The sequence below is a fragment of the Centrocercus urophasianus genome, unplaced genomic scaffold (genome assembly GCF_019232065.1).
Source record: "Centrocercus urophasianus isolate 14NV4802_14NV808 unplaced genomic scaffold, USGS_Curo_1.0 seq_17, whole genome shotgun sequence".
In the NCBI taxonomy this organism is placed as follows: domain Eukaryota; kingdom Metazoa; phylum Chordata; class Aves; order Galliformes; family Phasianidae; genus Centrocercus; species Centrocercus urophasianus.
The window spans coordinates 27,534,911-27,551,625 of NW_024884722.1; the positions used below are offsets into that span (position 1 = coordinate 27,534,911).

General features: G+C 38.0%; 2 protein-coding genes across 3 annotated transcripts in view; one reads left to right on the forward strand and one right to left on the reverse strand.

The window, feature by feature from the left end:
• The window catches only part of FAM13C (family with sequence similarity 13 member C), a 35,764-nt gene extending 28,542 nt beyond the window's left edge, over positions 1 to 7,222 (forward strand). The window contains exons 9-12 of the mRNA XM_042818289.1: positions 1,699 to 1,794; positions 3,187 to 3,386; positions 4,422 to 4,523; positions 5,333 to 7,222. Coding sequence (XP_042674223.1) covers positions 1,699 to 1,794; positions 3,187 to 3,386; positions 4,422 to 4,523; positions 5,333 to 5,456 — 522 coding nt within the window. The 3' untranslated portion in view covers positions 5,457 to 7,222. The remainder of the gene's footprint in view (positions 1 to 1,698; positions 1,795 to 3,186; positions 3,387 to 4,421; positions 4,524 to 5,332) is intronic.
• A 43-nt stretch (positions 7,223 to 7,265) lies between these two features.
• PHYHIPL (phytanoyl-CoA 2-hydroxylase interacting protein like) overlaps positions 7,266 to 16,715 on the reverse strand; it is a 78,615-nt gene continuing 69,165 nt past the window's right edge. For both annotated transcript variants that reach the window (XM_042818365.1, XM_042818364.1), the window contains exons 2-5: positions 15,953 to 16,149; positions 11,696 to 11,870; positions 10,612 to 10,729; positions 7,266 to 8,300 (exon numbers count right to left, since the gene is read on the reverse strand). In XM_042818365.1, coding sequence (XP_042674299.1) covers positions 7,766 to 8,300; positions 10,612 to 10,729; positions 11,696 to 11,870; positions 15,953 to 16,149 — 1,025 coding nt within the window. In that variant the 3' untranslated portion in view covers positions 7,266 to 7,765. The remainder of the gene's footprint in view (positions 8,301 to 10,611; positions 10,730 to 11,695; positions 11,871 to 15,952; positions 16,150 to 16,715) is intronic.

Genomic DNA, 16,715 nt, shown 5'->3' on the forward strand with positions numbered 1-16,715 from the left:
TTTGGAAAACATCAATCTTCAAAACTGTCTGCTATATTTTGAGAGTATTCATGGATGGCCTGTAAGTATACCATAGGAAGATGAGTAAATTGAAGATTATATAAGTTCTGTATCAAATATTTTTGGACTCATTAATTAAACATATTTAAATTAATTTTCTGTAATCAGCATTTCAAACTAATCTTCATATATAAATTTTAGTGCTTTATGAATTTGTTTTATATTAAAAAAAATCAAGTAAAATGGCAAATTTCCTGTGGCCCTGTCTTTTTCCTCATAAATGGAAGTTGCAGATTTTGATGACAAAGATGGAGGATATGCATCCACATTAGACTTGGCTCATGCATACTGTAGCTTTTCATACCACAACGTATGAAAAGTTAAAATGTGTATCACGTGTATCAGCTGAAAAAGGTTTACAGAGCACCACTGGAGATGAAATTAAAAAAAAAAAATGACCTGTCATTTTTTTTTTTTTTTTTTTCCACAGCATTACTGACTTAAAATATTAAAATGGTTTCAATATTTTCACTGTAGGTGTAGGAGAGTGTATATAGAAAGGGGTCTGACTAAATGACTTTTCCTAGGGAGAACAAGAAAGAAATTGACTTACTAGTGCTGTATAAAGGTGAAAGAGATTTGAAGATGCAAAGACTGAGAATAATAGAGCATGCTTTGTAGCTTGTGGTTTACAGAGAATATTTCTTCCAAAGGTAGAGGCAACTCTAAGAGTCTGAGAAAGAAGATGCTAACTGAATAAAGAAAGAGATGGTCAGTGGTGCTAAGGAGCCATAAAGGAATCTTGGATCTGCCAAACAGCTCTGATTTCAGGTCATAGGGAGCTCAGAGTCAGTCAGGAATTTAAAGCAGGGAAATGGAATACAGACAAGATTCTTACCTTTTGTTGTTCCTAAAAATAGACAAACAGTCTGCAGACTGTCTGCACAGTTAGACTTTGCCTACTTAGACTATCATGCATCTTAAAGAAGCAAATTTTAGTATTTGTATTTAGATTGACAGTTTCCTGCAGGAAAGGGTTGAAGATTCTGTGTGGATCCTGGCACCAGGAACAGCCGGAGGGTGAGGCCAGCAAGGCCCAAGCTTAGTGTCAAGCACAGGCTCCATGCCCATTTCAGAGCTGGCAGAGCCTAGGGAGGGTGCAATGTCTTGGGAAGCTCATGTTCATGTTGTTTTAAGACAAGGGGGATAACAACCCGCAGAGACAGTGAGTATGCAAGCAGAGACATTCCAGTGAATTAGCCAACAGTATAGATGCTTCTCTGCTTTCAAAGAGCTGCGAGAGTGCAGAAAAAAGATTTTTCATAATGCTTGTAGAGAAACTGCTGAAGTGTCAAGAATCACTGCTTCAGATGTGTGAATAGCAACCAGTGACATGCCATGCCATTTAACAAGTATTATTTCGTATCAATATCAAAAGTTGAGTATGTTGAGCTGGGATTGCAAGAGAACAATCAGAATCCCAGCATGCAAATTTATGCTTGCCAAGCATGCCAAGGTTTCTTTTATAAATTATTTTTATGTCTTGCAGTACAGTTCCTGTGAAATACCCTTGGAAGCAAAATAAACATCAGGTCATACTTTTCTAATACTTTTCTCAGCTTTATAGGAGAAAATAAGTAAATAAATAAATTCATTTTTAATTTTGGATGATTATATTTTACTATGATTTTTCCGTAGGTAACTAAACAAGAAAAGAGTCTAATGAAACCTCTTTATGACAGATACAGAATTATCAAGAAACTTCTTGCAACTCCATCACTGATCACAACAATTGTAAGTTGGAAAGAATTCACAGCCGTTGTCAAGATAGCATGCTAAATGTCTTTGATTTGTGCCTGCACATCAACTTGGCAGCAGTAAAACTAATGCTATTTGAATAATCTGCTGATTAGTTAAAACAGGGTGTTAATATTTCAGTTAGATGAAATAAACTGTAAAATTCAACTTCCAACAGTACCAGAAGTCAATAATACAAGGTAATGGTTCCTTAGGCAGTTTCCTTAGTGGTTTCAATCACTGGGCAAGAGATAAAAGGCTGTCATGTGTTTCCTACTACAATTGATGTAAGCTATATAAAATGTCATTTTCATTTTAGTATTTGTATTTAGATCGACAGTTTCCTCCAGGAAAAGGTTGAAGATTCTGTGTGGATCACGGCACCAGGAACAGCCAGAGACTGAGGCCAGCAAGGCCAAGCTTAGTGTCAAGCACAGGCTCCATGCCCATTTCAGAGGTGGCAGAGCCTAGGAAGGATGCAATGTCTTGGGAAGCTCATGTTCATATTGTTTGAAGACAGGCGCTATCCTGATGTAGATATCTGCTCTATTTATTGCGAAGGCTTGTATTAAACATATGGCACATAAATATTATTTGTACTAATTTAATAATGCATAAAATTCATGTGATAACTGGTCTATATGTGAGGAGAGATAGTGGAATCTGGCTATCTTGAAGTTGGCTTAGTCGATTAAAAAAATTAGAAACTACTATCTTGATAGATGTTAATAGAGCTTTAGATTTCTTTGAAAATCCCAGTTGAAATCTTTGTACATGTGCTCACAGATATTTAATTTCAAAATTAACTGAAAGGTCTCTTGTGTTAGTTGTGTCTAGTCTTGCTGCACAGAATTTCATGTTTAAGCACTCAGTTTAACAGCCCAGCTTTTCTTTTGAGGATGAAGGAATGTGGGGAAGACAGCAATATTCCTCTGTTTTGGTAGCTCACATTTGTAGTTATAAAACATATGTAAAATCTCTACCTATCTACAGTGCACGTTACAGTTATAATTTCCAGGTATAATAAACGCATTAAATAGTAAATAAGAGGAGTACAAGTTCCAGCAGTGCTTGCATAAACACAGAAAGTTCTCTAAATCTTCTCAACTTGCAAATGCTTTTGAGTAAACAGAAAATTGATATTTGGAGCTACTCAGAAACAGGCCTGGATTCTGTACTGTTGAGTTATGAACAGTACCCAGTAGACCAGCAAGCCCCATAAGAGTTCTCATGATTGGTTTCAAATAGACCTGGGTAGAATTTGCAACATCTGCAATCTTTTAGTCGATGCATCCAGGAAATTACAGCCTAATTCTTTGTGTTGTCATCTTAATAATTGTTACGTTGTTTTGTAAATGACTAATTTTATCATGCTTTACATTTTACAAGCAGGAAGAAGAAGACTCAGATGAAGACCATTCTCAAAGCAGCCATGAGTTATCATCTGGTCCAATATCTTGCCTCCCTATTGATGAGCATCTGTGTTACTCTCAGGAGGAGAGTGAGCCTGCATATGTCTCACCTCCAAATGAAAAGAAAACTTTAAGACAAGCAGCCTTATCTATGTCCAATTTACATGAGGCAACCATGTGAGTTCTGTCTTTTTGTCACAGATATTTTGAAATGCTTTGTATAGGCTTTATAAATGAAGCACAATTTGTAAATGCTACTAGATAGGAAAAAGAAATATGCGTTACGCAGCCTTGAGAAGGCCATTCAGCGTGTGTAAACTAATTTTATTCCTTGCAGAAGTGTATTTAGTAGTGTCTGCATGCCCTGAAATGTTCACAGTGCCTTCCTGCCCTCCATTAAAAACAAAACATAAGCATCACCAGATTTGTATTTAAAAATTCCAGGTTGCATCAGACAGCAGGTCTCTAGATACACATGGGCTGTTATCAATCATAGCTTATGGGATATTTTTCTTGTGTTTTCACTGATGTATCTGTGATGCAGAAATGAAGCTTACTAGGCACTACCAAAATGGAGAGAAATGTAAAGAAAAAGTCTTTTTCTATGTAACAGAACTATGCATTCAGCTCTGTGTTCAAATGCTGTGATTCATTTCTTCATGTTGTGTTCTTACAAAAAAAAATAGTAGGGATATAGCATAACTAAGAAATTTGTTACTCTGCTTAAAAAAACCCAAAATCTTATTGTCCAAATAATACCTTCTAAAATATGTCCTTCAAAAAATTAAGAAAAAAAAAAGTTGATTCTGGGTACCATTAGCAGTTCCTCTGAATCCCAGTAATATTTAGTAACAGCTGCTTTTCAGTGCAGGGCTTGGCTGTGTGACTTGATTTTGCAGTCAGCCACTGAGCCCTGCCCAAGCAGGACTGAAACCAGTAACAAGCTCTAATCCTGAAGATTTTTCTTACCATGTTGTCCAGTCTCTACCTTTATTAGAAGAGCAAGACCTAGCACTAGTAAACAGGAAGGAACATAACTGTTCAATCACATATGCTTCTACAACCGCATATAACTGATATGTTGTCACGCCTTGAGGCACTGAGATGAACACCTGCCATGGCCCACAGCAGGGCCTGCCCATTATCCCAAACCATGGTTTTTACAGTCAGTCAAGGCAGGTGGGGTATCATGGTCTTGTCTCTGTTTTACAGGCCTGTTCTGCTTGAACATCTCCGAGAAACAAGAGCAGACAAGAAAAGGCTTCGCAAAGCTTTAAGAGAGTTTGAAGAACAATTCTATAAGCAGACAGGAAGGTAAATAACCAACTTGACAAATGCCCTTCCCATTTTCCTCTTTGGGTACCCATGTAGGTGCATTTGTTTCTATGAGAGCAGGTACTCTTATATGGGAAGACCAAAGGAGCTGCAGTCCGGGACACGAAGATAACATGGAGATGCCTGGTCTCTGTGAAGATGACCAGACCCTCGCTGAGCTCCTCTGGGATGTGGGAATCCCTGATTACCTTCTACATCTGAGACCTTCCCAGAACATGCTTGTAATGGGCATAAACTGTCCAGTGTTTCACCGCAGGATCTTTCCTGAGGCACAGAGAATCTTGCTAATGCTCTTTCTGAAGTTGTCAACCTTCAGGGACTAAACGGAGCAGTTTGACAATATCTAAAAGGCCAGATATAAAAACTGAAACCACTGTTTTCTTCATTCAGAAATATTAGATACTTTTCACTCTGTATTTATATTCCTCCTATCATTTAACGCACTTGTTTGCTGAAAACTGCAGGGGATATGTGCTGGTAGCATTTTTCAAAGTGCTGCCTAATAACTTTTCTGCGTATTTCAGAATTAAGTAATTACACTTGCATAGCTAACGATAAAGAAAATTTCCTGATGCATATGAAAAGTTTGTTAATATTTAAAATCCAATTCCTTTCATTTCTATTAGTTTTTTTTTCGTTCCTTTGACATTATCTTTAGTTGCCTACCGTTAGGAAAAAAAATATATATATTTGTGACTCCAACCCCTTTAGTTACTGCAAAATTAATTTTAAAGACTCTTTCTCCTTTAATCCATAAAAGTGATTGTACTTCTGCTTGCTTTTTATAGGAGTCCTCTAAAGGAAGATCGTGTACCTATGGCAGAGGAATACTCAGAATACAAGCACACAAAAGCCAAAATCAGGCTCATAGAAGTTCTCATCAGTAAGCATGATGTTTCCAAAACAATTTGAAATCAGTACAATGCAGTGGTATCATTCTCTAGCAAATCAAACAAACAATAATGGAAAAACAAAGTGGTAGTTTTAGAGGTCTTAGTCAGCTGCACAATTATTTGACATGCTGAGATCTTTTGATGCACTTTACCAATTCTAAAAGCGGGGATGAGGGAGGACAGCAATATATGAGAATATTAAGAATGGGTGAGTGAACTATATATAGAATATATATATATTTTTTCACTTTAAAGCCTTGAAGTGCACTGTGAGAATGTTAGAAATTAAAAGGACACTGAAGTATTGTTGACTCTGTTTGACTTGTTCCTAGGTTTAAAAAGTGTGAGGAAATGTCTCCAGGTTATTAGTACATCTTAGAATATACTAACATACCACATGCTTTTATTTTTTTTTTTAAACAGAATTAACATGCAGTATAAATAAAACTATAAAACTATAACTATTGGTTCTCAACGTGCTGATTGGTTCACTAGATTAAAAGAAACACAAGCAAGTAAGTTTAAAACAATAAATTCTGTCTTTCAAGACGGAGCTGCCACTTAATTCCAGTACATTCAAGGGAAAAAAATTGACAGGATTTAGAGGAAGGAGGCATGACTGCCAAATGGAATTACTGTATTTCAGAAATAAGAGAAAGACTTGGCAAAACAAAACATTTGAAGTTTACCAGGAAGAGATTTAGCAAACGTACTGGATGCTGTCTTTTTCATTATGGTTCACAGGACTTGGCTTATGGTACGTAAAATTGAGTAAATAGACCAACTATATGCTAATTTTTATTTCCATACTGAATTTCTGCACTTTATTTTGCCTGATGCTATGATGTTTGCTTTTCTGATTACCAAAGCTTGTTTAGAAGCATGCACTTTGTACAATGTCAAGTTATTTATTTCCTGTGTCATACAAATTGCCACATATATATAAAGACTAGAGTATTGCATTATGCTAAGATATTTTGGATAGATAAAGTAAAGTACCTGGCATATAATTGAGTGTCACAGTTATCTGATGAGGAACACTAGACTTCTTGTTTACTATAAAAAAGATTATAAAGAAGATATTTTTCCATTCAAATGATACATCTTTCTTAACTTTCAGAGCACCAGACTTTGTAATATTAAGGAAATTTTCCCTCTATTTGTGATAAGTCATTGGTGTGAATTGTTAACAGAAGGATTATCAGCGTTTTTGTACTAGAAATGAAAAGCAGGGATTCTGGGAAATACTTAGCCCAGGCATAAAGAAAGGAACAATGAGAGAAGAAAAACAGGGATGTGCGTAAGTTGAAACGTGTTTTGTGTTTTGGTTTAACTGTCATTTTGTATTGGCCATATATTATAAGGAACCTGTTTTATATCTATCTTGGTAAGAAATTTTTCATTTTATAAAGCCTATTATGTGCCAACCACGTTTGTATTTATATTGTATGTGATGATGGGGCATGTTTTTGAAGACGTACACATTTTCAAGTAGCTTGGAGGAAAAAGTATGATGACTATAAAAGGATGTTTTTATTTCTCAGAAGTTTGTTGTTTCAGTGTACCAATTTAATAATTTGTAACTCAAATTTTATGAATCAGAATGGTCTCCTTCATAAATCTGTTTTAATTAAAGTCATCTAGAGCAACAGGAACAGATACAGAGCTGTTTGAAGTTTACAAACTACATCTTTGATAAGGGAAAATGATTTCATGACATATGTATACAATTGATATTAAAACGTAATCTATATATTCTATATGATTGTATAATATTTTATACAACAGTACAAATAAAATATTTTTCTATTATATTTATTATGTCAAGACACAATTTCTGTTTTCAGTTAGCTAATATAAATAACATAAATAACACTGTCAAACAACACGTTGGAAGTGCTGACATTTCTAGGCTTTGAAATCATGCTGCAATTACAACCTTTCATGCTGTTTGGAGTTATCCCGGTATTTGTTCAGTAGTTAAAATGAATGCATATTTAAACACCATTTATAAGCCGTTATTTTTATTTTGCTAAAGCAGTTTATATAGGATTTTGTTATGTTTGGCAAGAAACAGAAAACAATTTTTGCAGCATCTAAGTATAAATGGTTGCCAGAGAAAAAATAATCCAGGACTTCTAATCATTTAAAGCATTGGAGGAACCGAAGGGAAAGAGAGGGAGAAGAAATACTAAAAAGACTAGTTGGAGAGTTTGGAGACTCATGTTTGCTCTTGGTGACAGCGGCATGTACATGCTTCTGACAAAACCAGCTGACTATGGAAATGGACAACAGAGGTTTGAAGGCTCCTAAGGAACAAGGGAAGTTTTAACGTCCAACACTGATATTGCAGGTCTTGCAGCTGGGATCTTTCTTTGCATTTGCAGTAGACAAGCTCATTAGTTGGTGACCAGTAATTTCTGCAACTGTGCCGAGGGAGAGATCCACAGGATCAGTGTAAATTACTTCCAGAATAACATCCTGGGCATGATGGTAAACCATTACTCCATCTTCTTCATCACAGGTCAGAAATTTATTATCTTTTATATTTAGCTGAGGAAGGCGCTGCTTACAGAATTCATCTCCTGGTGACCCGACAGGGGCAATAACAAGAATGACGTAGTGGTAAGCTGTGTACATGCAGTAGAAGTCTCCAAAGTACAAGTTAGTATTTGGGTTGAAGAGTTTTTCAGCTGCAATCTCAAACCTGTATCTTCCATAAGGTGAATCTTGGGGTGGTTTCCCAGTGTTAAACTCAGTGTTGCAGCTAAAGAAGATGCCTTCCAACTTCCCACTGATTGGAGAGCCATGGCTGCCACTGTTATCCTTAACAGAAGGCTGCATAGCATTCCCATGGTGCTCTCTATAAATGGATGATGGGTATTGTTTATTTAATAACATTACAAGAATGGTAAGTTAGGACTCATTTACTTCATTCTGTTTTGCAACAGTACTGAAGGAACACAAAGGAAAATCATTAGAACTCTGAGAACTCTGGTTAGTGTCATGATCCTAGGACCAAGGAAATCAAGTGAAGCCAGATTCGCTCAGGTGGAGTAAATCCTCCTCGAGGAGAAAAAAGCCCTTCTTTTTCACTCTGTATTCTCTGTCAGCTGAGAGCTGTGGCTCTTAGGTCAGTGCAAAGAATAGCACAAACAAAAAGCCTCCAAAGCACTGATATATCTCTAATTAGCTGATTTTTTCGTAACAATGTAAGAAAACTCCTAATCAACACAGAAATGCCTCCAAGTCTGATTTTGTTGTTATTTCTAACTTTCTCAGAAGCATATCTTTATTTGACTCAGATTTCAAAGACTTTCTCAGCCATTTCAATAATTATTGTCTCAAGCCCTATCTCACAAGACAGTGGTGGTTGGTGGATTTTTTTGTGGGCGTGGAGAGTGCAAGGGGAGGGGGGTACAGTTGGCATATTACAACTGAAATGAATGCAAAAGGGAAATAAACAATCAGCTTGAATAACCACCATCTCTGCAACCTCAGGAAAAGGCTTGCAGTTTCATTTCTGTGGCAAGATACTGACATCCAGTGGCCAGTTACACTATTTATAGGTCACTCATTCCACGGATCTGAGATGCTTTGTTGTGCTTCCACCTCAAGGAAGCAGCAGCAACGTGATACTTAAAAAAAACACAACAACAACAAAAAGCAACCTTACACCTAGGGGTTGCTGCTTTAGCATAGTGAAAGTTGCTTGTTAGCTATTGCTACTACTTGTGCTACTCTACAAGCTTTTTCAATCTTGTTTAATAGTTATGAAACCACAGAGGCCATTGGAGGGAATGGTGTGACAATCATTTGGTTAGGGTTTATAACACAACGTTCAGAAGGTCTGGCCTAGTATATTTCTGATCAAAGACTGTTGTTGGAATTACAGGTATCCTAGCTTCATAGTGACCTAGCAAAAGTCAGCCTCTCGTCTCTAACACACTAATAGGAGGAGAACAAATTCTGTTTCTCCTTGTATTAAACTAGCAATTTTCAAAGCTCTGTGAACACAAAAGGATGTGATACACAAAAGCACTGTGATACACAGCTGAAAGTAAAACTGGATGAGAACCAGAAACAGCACAGGCTGTTTCTCTTTTGTGGTATCTAGTTCAGCATGTCACCAGAGATACAGTAGGTCCTCAAAGACCTGACGATGCAAGCCATTCTTTATCTCCATTGAGTTAGCAGCTCAATCACTATGTGCAACAAAGTAATTCCTGGGAGTGGACTTCATGCTCTTCAATATATGAGACAATCCTGGAGTCCCCTTCATACTCATGACTACAAATCTGAAACATTTCCAAGGCTGGTGTAGTTTGCACTTTTAAGCTGGACATATTGGGTATTTTAGTTCTGTACAGTATGATACACACACATACATACAGCTGGAATCACGTGGCACAAAAGCAGCCCCAGCTCCCTTGTTATACACCAAAGAATCATCATCAGTCCTGAAACAGAGGTTGTCACACTGTTTACCTCTCATCCACATTCTTCTAAGAGCAGATTACCGCTGTGTGGTGGCCGTTCCTGCTCAGCCAATACACGGGCTTTGACTCCTTCCATTGAAAAGTCTTTTCTGCTTGTGCATGCAAAAATCAAACTGGGTCTCCATGCAGGAATAAGGAACCTATCTCCACCTATCCCCTTTATTTATTCCAACTGAAAAACGGTATTTTGAGATTGTCTAAACATCCCTCCTCCTCAAGTAAGCATGATCTGTAAATTTTGGTCTGGATTTCAGAACCCCATTTACTCCGTCTGGGCATAAAAATGTATGCAGAGAGCAAATATGTGAGATAGGTGTTTGTGTACACATAGGAGTTCAGATCTAACTATACATACAATTTCTACTATTACATAGCTCACTCTGAAGCTCTTAATACAAGAGCAGAATTTGGTTTTTAAACACTTTGCTATGAAAACACAGGGACTTCAGCAAGGGTGGGGACTCTGAACACTTACTTAAGTTTCTGCTCTAAACCAGACTTTTATTTCCTAATTTAAGTGCCAAGCCAGGCAGGGTGGAAGAAGCGAGTTACCTTTTATTTTTTCCTCTGAACAGGCGCATATTTTGCTCCAGCTTTAGCACAGCTACTTCCATTTACAAATTTTCATTACTACTTTAATTTGCCAAACAATTTTGCATATGTTTACATTCTTACCTGATATAATCGAAGTATTCTTTGTGCTGATTCCGATAAAATACAGACAGTTTAAGCATACGGCCTGCAATCACTTCAGCTTTTTCCAAAAGCTGTGTTAAGTGAACTTTTGAATAATCTAAGAAGAAAAGACAATCTGCTAGTACGAGAGAGGAAAAAAACCCATAACGCTCTCCAAAAACTCCATACATAATTGGGAATTGAGCATCAGCAACATACATCGTGTAGCAGCTATAGATAACTATCAAGTCCAGCACTATTTTCCAGCAGCAGCAAGAGACAAATAGCAGGAGCATGCATGCTTGATCCTCCCTACAAATACCTTGCAAGCTTCTAGTCGCTTCCATCTGGGGATCAACTGTGTTAGAGTGAATATATATCTGGGAAATGCAGAAGAGCTGAGAATTGCCCTAATTTCTGACAGAATTGTTTGATGATCTGTTTGCAAACTAATTAGTAGTCATTTAACTAAAAATAGATTGCTTAGGACCCAGCCTCAGCTGCATCTCAACAAACATAGACTTCACGGAGAGCATGAGTCAGCTCTCAACTTTCATGCAGGCAGACATGTTTGTATTGGGTGGCCCTTATCCAACAGAAGGCACATATAGGCTGAAGGTATGTGTACTTGTCCTCAAGACAGGTTAGTGGTGGTGCTCAGGCTCTGGAGAATGCAGAGAAATGGGAGCAGCAGAATGTCTTGAACAATCTGCCTGTTAGCAAGCTGCCACTGTCTTTTCTCCAAAAGGGTTTGTAGCCAGTGAGGGGCACACAAATGACCCTGCTCCACTTTGGTTCACCAGTCTCCTTGCCTAGTTTGGCAGAAGCAATGGTACCAGGTACAGCACTTCAATGCATCTAAGCTATTGTAGAACAGAAGGGCACTGCAGCTTCCTTCTTTCTCTCATTAATACACCAATCCTGAGTGCATGCAGAGGCTAAAAGCAAGCATTCACAGTTTCCAAGTGTAAATACTACAAGCCCACCAGGCTACATCATACTGGTAGATGGCTAATCCATTCATGCAGCAAAGCTAGTCTTAATTGAATATGTCCTATGGTGTATGTTTTCTCAGCAACATTACCTGCTGTGCAAAACTCAATGATTTCACTCCACTCAGAAACAACATAATCGCCATCAACTTGCTTCGACGCAGTCTGCACTGCTACTGTGTATTCTGTTCTCGGGCTCAAGAACCAGTGCCCACGGACTGTCATAGGCAAAGGAACAGCTTTGGCCACCAATTTAGTGGGTACATCCTGATGGGAACAAGAAAACAAAACAACACAAGAATTCAGCACAGCAACCAAGCCAACCCACCATGCCTTTGTCATCTTCCTAACATATCCCCCAGCCCTCATTGGGCTCTTCTGTGTAAATACTAGCTACTTCTCACAGTCCATTAGTGCTGTGAAGTTAACAGGATGGCCTAGGGCAGTGCTCTAAGATCTGCTTAAGTATGCAAGCAGAGCATAAGGACATCTTAAATTAAGAGCTTCTTGTGCTCTCATTGCCAAGCTTTTCTTTCAGTCAGTGTAACCAAACAATTCCTGCCATCATCAATCAGTCTACCCATATTGCTGCTGTTGGTGTCTTCCAACTTCAACAGAGAAAAATAAAACACTGCAGTATAACTTTGTGCATTCTACATATTTCAAATTAACCTTACATACAGAGAATGGCAGAGACAAACCAAACATACCAGCTAGATGTTCTGTGTTCACCATTGCACCTCTTGCTCCTCCCTGCATTTCGAATTTCTGTTTTGCTCTGTCAGTGCACAGCATGACAGAGCAAAATAGAAGTATAGTTGCTTGTTATTGAAACAGTTTCTGTAGCACCAAAGCCTGCAGCTCAGACCACCAAGGGGAAGAACAAATGATGCCTATTCTTGACAATTTGTCAGCCACCACAGAACAGGAAAATGCCTGGCTGCCATATGACAAGTAAACATTTTAGATAACATATGTAACTTTCCACATAAATGCTAGTCAATAATCGTCCACCTACAAATACTAGTAAAGCAGGTCTTTGAGGAGAAAAAGGAATAGAAAGAGATTGCTCATGATCTGTAGAAACAAAACCTGAGAGATTTATTTTTGCTTATTTCCTAGTACAGAAAAAATATTTTTCTTTTATAATATTTCCTTCAGTTTCTGTACTAAGAAATTGTAAAGCTAGCAGCTTATTATATTACAGGAAGTGAAATGTGATTGGGAAGTGTAAGATTATGTTATTTTGATTTCTTTTTGAGTTTATTCTCAAAATAACTTACATCTTGGAGGAAACAGTAAAGAAGTCAGATCTGTAAACTGAAATAAATGTTAAAAAAAACCACAGGGACAAAGAAATAAAAATCCCCCAGTGATTTTTAAAGTTACTACCCTCAAACTACACTGTAAAAGCACCCCACTGGACTGCGTCTACCAATGCTAATGCAGTCGGCAGCTGCTACAGTTACCAGCCATTATTCTTCTTGCTGCCTTTACTTTGGCTGCCATAAAAACCACCTCCACCTGAAGTCTAGTGTCTGTGCCTATAATAAAGTGGTGGTTTAATTTTGTCAGTGTTCAAACAACTTTAAAGCCTTACTACAACCACGCCTCAAAGCCCTACCTCCCATCTGTGCACCAAGAAGCTCTTCCAACTGCATCAGAAGAAGCCAGAGCCGCAATATTACTTAGAGAGGTTTCTCTCTTGCGTGGCTGGATGGGGAGAATACAGGGGGGGCACAGGCAGAAGGGAGGAATTTGCTTTTCGTAACATTGTTATTCCTCTTTTTAATTTGTTATTCATTTTATAAGCAAAACTTAGAAAGTTCTCCGGGCATTCTCCATGTCTTCCTTCCATCTCTTTTCTGTTTGTAGAATCATAGAGTATCCTGCATTAGAAGGAACCCACAAGGACCATGAATGCAACTCCTGGTTCCACAGAGGACCACCCAAAATTCAAGCCCTATGTCTGAGAGTGCTGTCCAAATGCCCCTCAAACTTGGGCAGCATGGTGCTGTGACCATTTCCCTGTGGATCCTGTTCCACAGATCCCTTTCTACAGAGCTGCTCTCCAGCCTCTCTAGCTCCCTCAGTAAGGCCTCTCTACCCTTGAGAGAGTCAACAGCTCCTCCCAATTTAGTGTTATCTGCAAACTTATTTAGTATAACTTCAATTCCTGCATCCAAGTCACTGATGAAAACTGTAAAGAAAATTGGCCCTAAAATGAAGCTCTGTAGAACACCACCAGTGAATGGCCACCAGTGTGATGTAACCTCATTTGCTATAATCCTTTGAGCCTGACCCATCAGCCAATTGCTCACTCACTGCACTATGTATTTGTCTAGCTGTATGCTAGCACCATTTTTCATCGTGAGAAACAGTATGGAAAATTTGCTGAAATCCAGGAACATTACATCAGCTCACTTTTCTTGAAAAATTACATGGGTAATCTTGTCATAAAAAGAGATTAAATTTGTTAAAGAGGTCTTTCCCCTTGTGTACCTGTGTTGGCTGTGATCAATGATAGCACTGTCTTTCAGGTGTTCTTCAGTGAATTCTGAAGAAAAAAATAATAATCTTTTCCATAATTTTACCAGATGTAAGAATAACAGGCCTGTAATTACCAGGGTCTTCTTTCTTGCCCTTCTTGAAAACTGGGATGTTTGCCAGCTTCCAGCTGACTGAAACTCTCCAGATTCCCAAGTACTGAAAAATAATTGAAAGAGGTCTTGCAATGACATCAGCCAGGTCTTTGGGTAACCTGGGGAGAACCTCACTGTGTGCCATAGACTTGGCATATCCAGCTGGAGCAGCAAATCCTGCACAAGTTTGAGGTTGGCTGGGAGTGTATCATTACTGCAGTCACAGCCCATCCAAGAGTCCCAAGGTCCATCACTGGTGTAGAAGACAAAGGTGAAGATGCATTAAGCAGCTGTTTTGTCTGCATGCCTATTTGTGAAATGACCAATCTCTATTCCTGGCTGAGGCCCCAAAGAAGAGCAATGGAGGTTACATGCCTCCTCAGTGCAGCTCAGTGACAGTCAGGAACCTGGAGTTTCAGATGACTGCTCAACCACAAATTCCTAAATACACAACAATAAAGGTACCTAGGCTACAATAACAACAATCTGCAAGCCCTGAATGACTAAGCAGCAAGGTAAACCACTCACACTACCTCAGTCCTTTTTGGGAACAGAATCCTGTTCTGTAGTTCCTCTTCCATGCCAAAGAAGAAGCAGATTTCAATTTTAAGTCTTCTCCCCTTTCATCTTACCCCCCCTTTGCCAAGGCCGCTCATGTGACACAATGCAGGAATTGAAGACTCCATTCTTGTCCTAGTTTTGCTGTACGTCTCAGCCTCATTCCTCTACTTTTCATGTGAGAATAATCATACTTCAATATTTAAAAAAAAAAGTGAAAACGCATACAAATTGCATTGAGAAAAAGACAAAGTCTTAATAGAATTCTAGAACTTACATACTACTACAGATTTCCTCCTTCCTAACTATGATGTCAGTTGTCATAAATAATAAAACAATATGCACTCTAAACGAGCTGAATATGTATTCACCAATAGAGAAAGCATTGAAAGGATAAAATATTAGCGTAGCTCTCCCAGGTACACATGGTTTGCCAAGGTTGTTGTTGCCTTAGCAAATCTTATCTTCTAGGGATCTTGCTAAGACTTTTTTTTTTTTTAATTTGCAGATGGTTGAGGCTTTTAATTTCCTCCTCCATCTCATTCCATATTTCTGTAAAACATCTCAGTATTTGAACTATTTTGAGATTGAAGCAATTTTTTCTGGACTTGATAACAATAGACTCAGCAATATATTCAATAACTCTCTGCATTAGTGCTTTGAGGAAAGAGGCCAAATGAATATTTGGGTCACAGTACTGAACACTACAAACTGAGATTGCTGGAAGCCTTCCTAGAAGTGCATTAGAATTTTTGACTCTTCTATTGAAACAACATGTGTTGCTCTCATCAGTCTGTCACTGATTATGGAGAAGTACAGAATACATGAATTGTTTAAATAATGACTAAGAACTAGTCAGGAATAAAAATGCCTGCCTTAAAATAAATTGTATGGATTAAAAAAACTGTTTAAGTTCCAAATGAGATGGAAGAGGTAATATTCAGTTCCCCACGAAACAAATGTGTTTGCATGTACATGCACGTACAGTAGAGGCATTGATGTTCTGAGTAAAAAAAATACTGTCAATCAGATTCACTTAAACTCACCTTGGCCAGATGTCCATTACCTGCTTCTGTAAGGTTAATGATACACCAAGATTCATCTACTTAAAGCCACATATGTCTGCCTTGATTTTTAAATGAAAATTACCTTGTGTTTGAATTTATTGGAATTCTTGTTCTCTTTCTTGTTGAGATCAATGAAGTAATGAGTGATGCGGTCCTTGGATTTAGAATCCATGTCCCAAGAAATCTTGAAGGAATCGCACGTGATGTTACTTATTTTGATGTTGTGTGGGACTGGAAGTTCTTCCATCTCTGCAATCCCACTGTCTTGTGATTTATTCCCTGCATAAAAAATAAGCATGATTTAAGTTATGTTAGTTAGTTAACTTAAAGGTCTTCTTAATATCTGTTTTCTGTGGCCCAATATGATGACAACTCTGAACAGCCTTTCACAAAATCTCATAGTTAGTACTTAGAAGTAAGGCAATAAGGCACAGTAAGGCACAGTTACAGAAACCTCAATTTCAATGATTAGAAATATTGAATAAGTACTAATAACACAAAGTGGGCTCCACAGGCTGCTTAGTATCATAACTACTGTGTGTGCAGTTATGCTCTGAGAATGAGAAATATCTGAAGCCTTCTGGTGCTTCAATAGTTAAGATGCCAGTGTAGTCTACAGTTAACATAATGGCCCTATCCATACTTGTCAGAGAAATAAAGACAAACAGAAATCACTCTCATTCTGAGAGCATTTTTCAAGCACAAAGTAAAACCAATCTCTTCAAGGTATATAGATGGTGTGTGCACATACACACGCATAAAATACTTCCCCTCACAATCAAACAATCAACAAACAAACAAACAATGGTCCTTTTAGTGAGCCATAGTAAAGAGGACATATACAC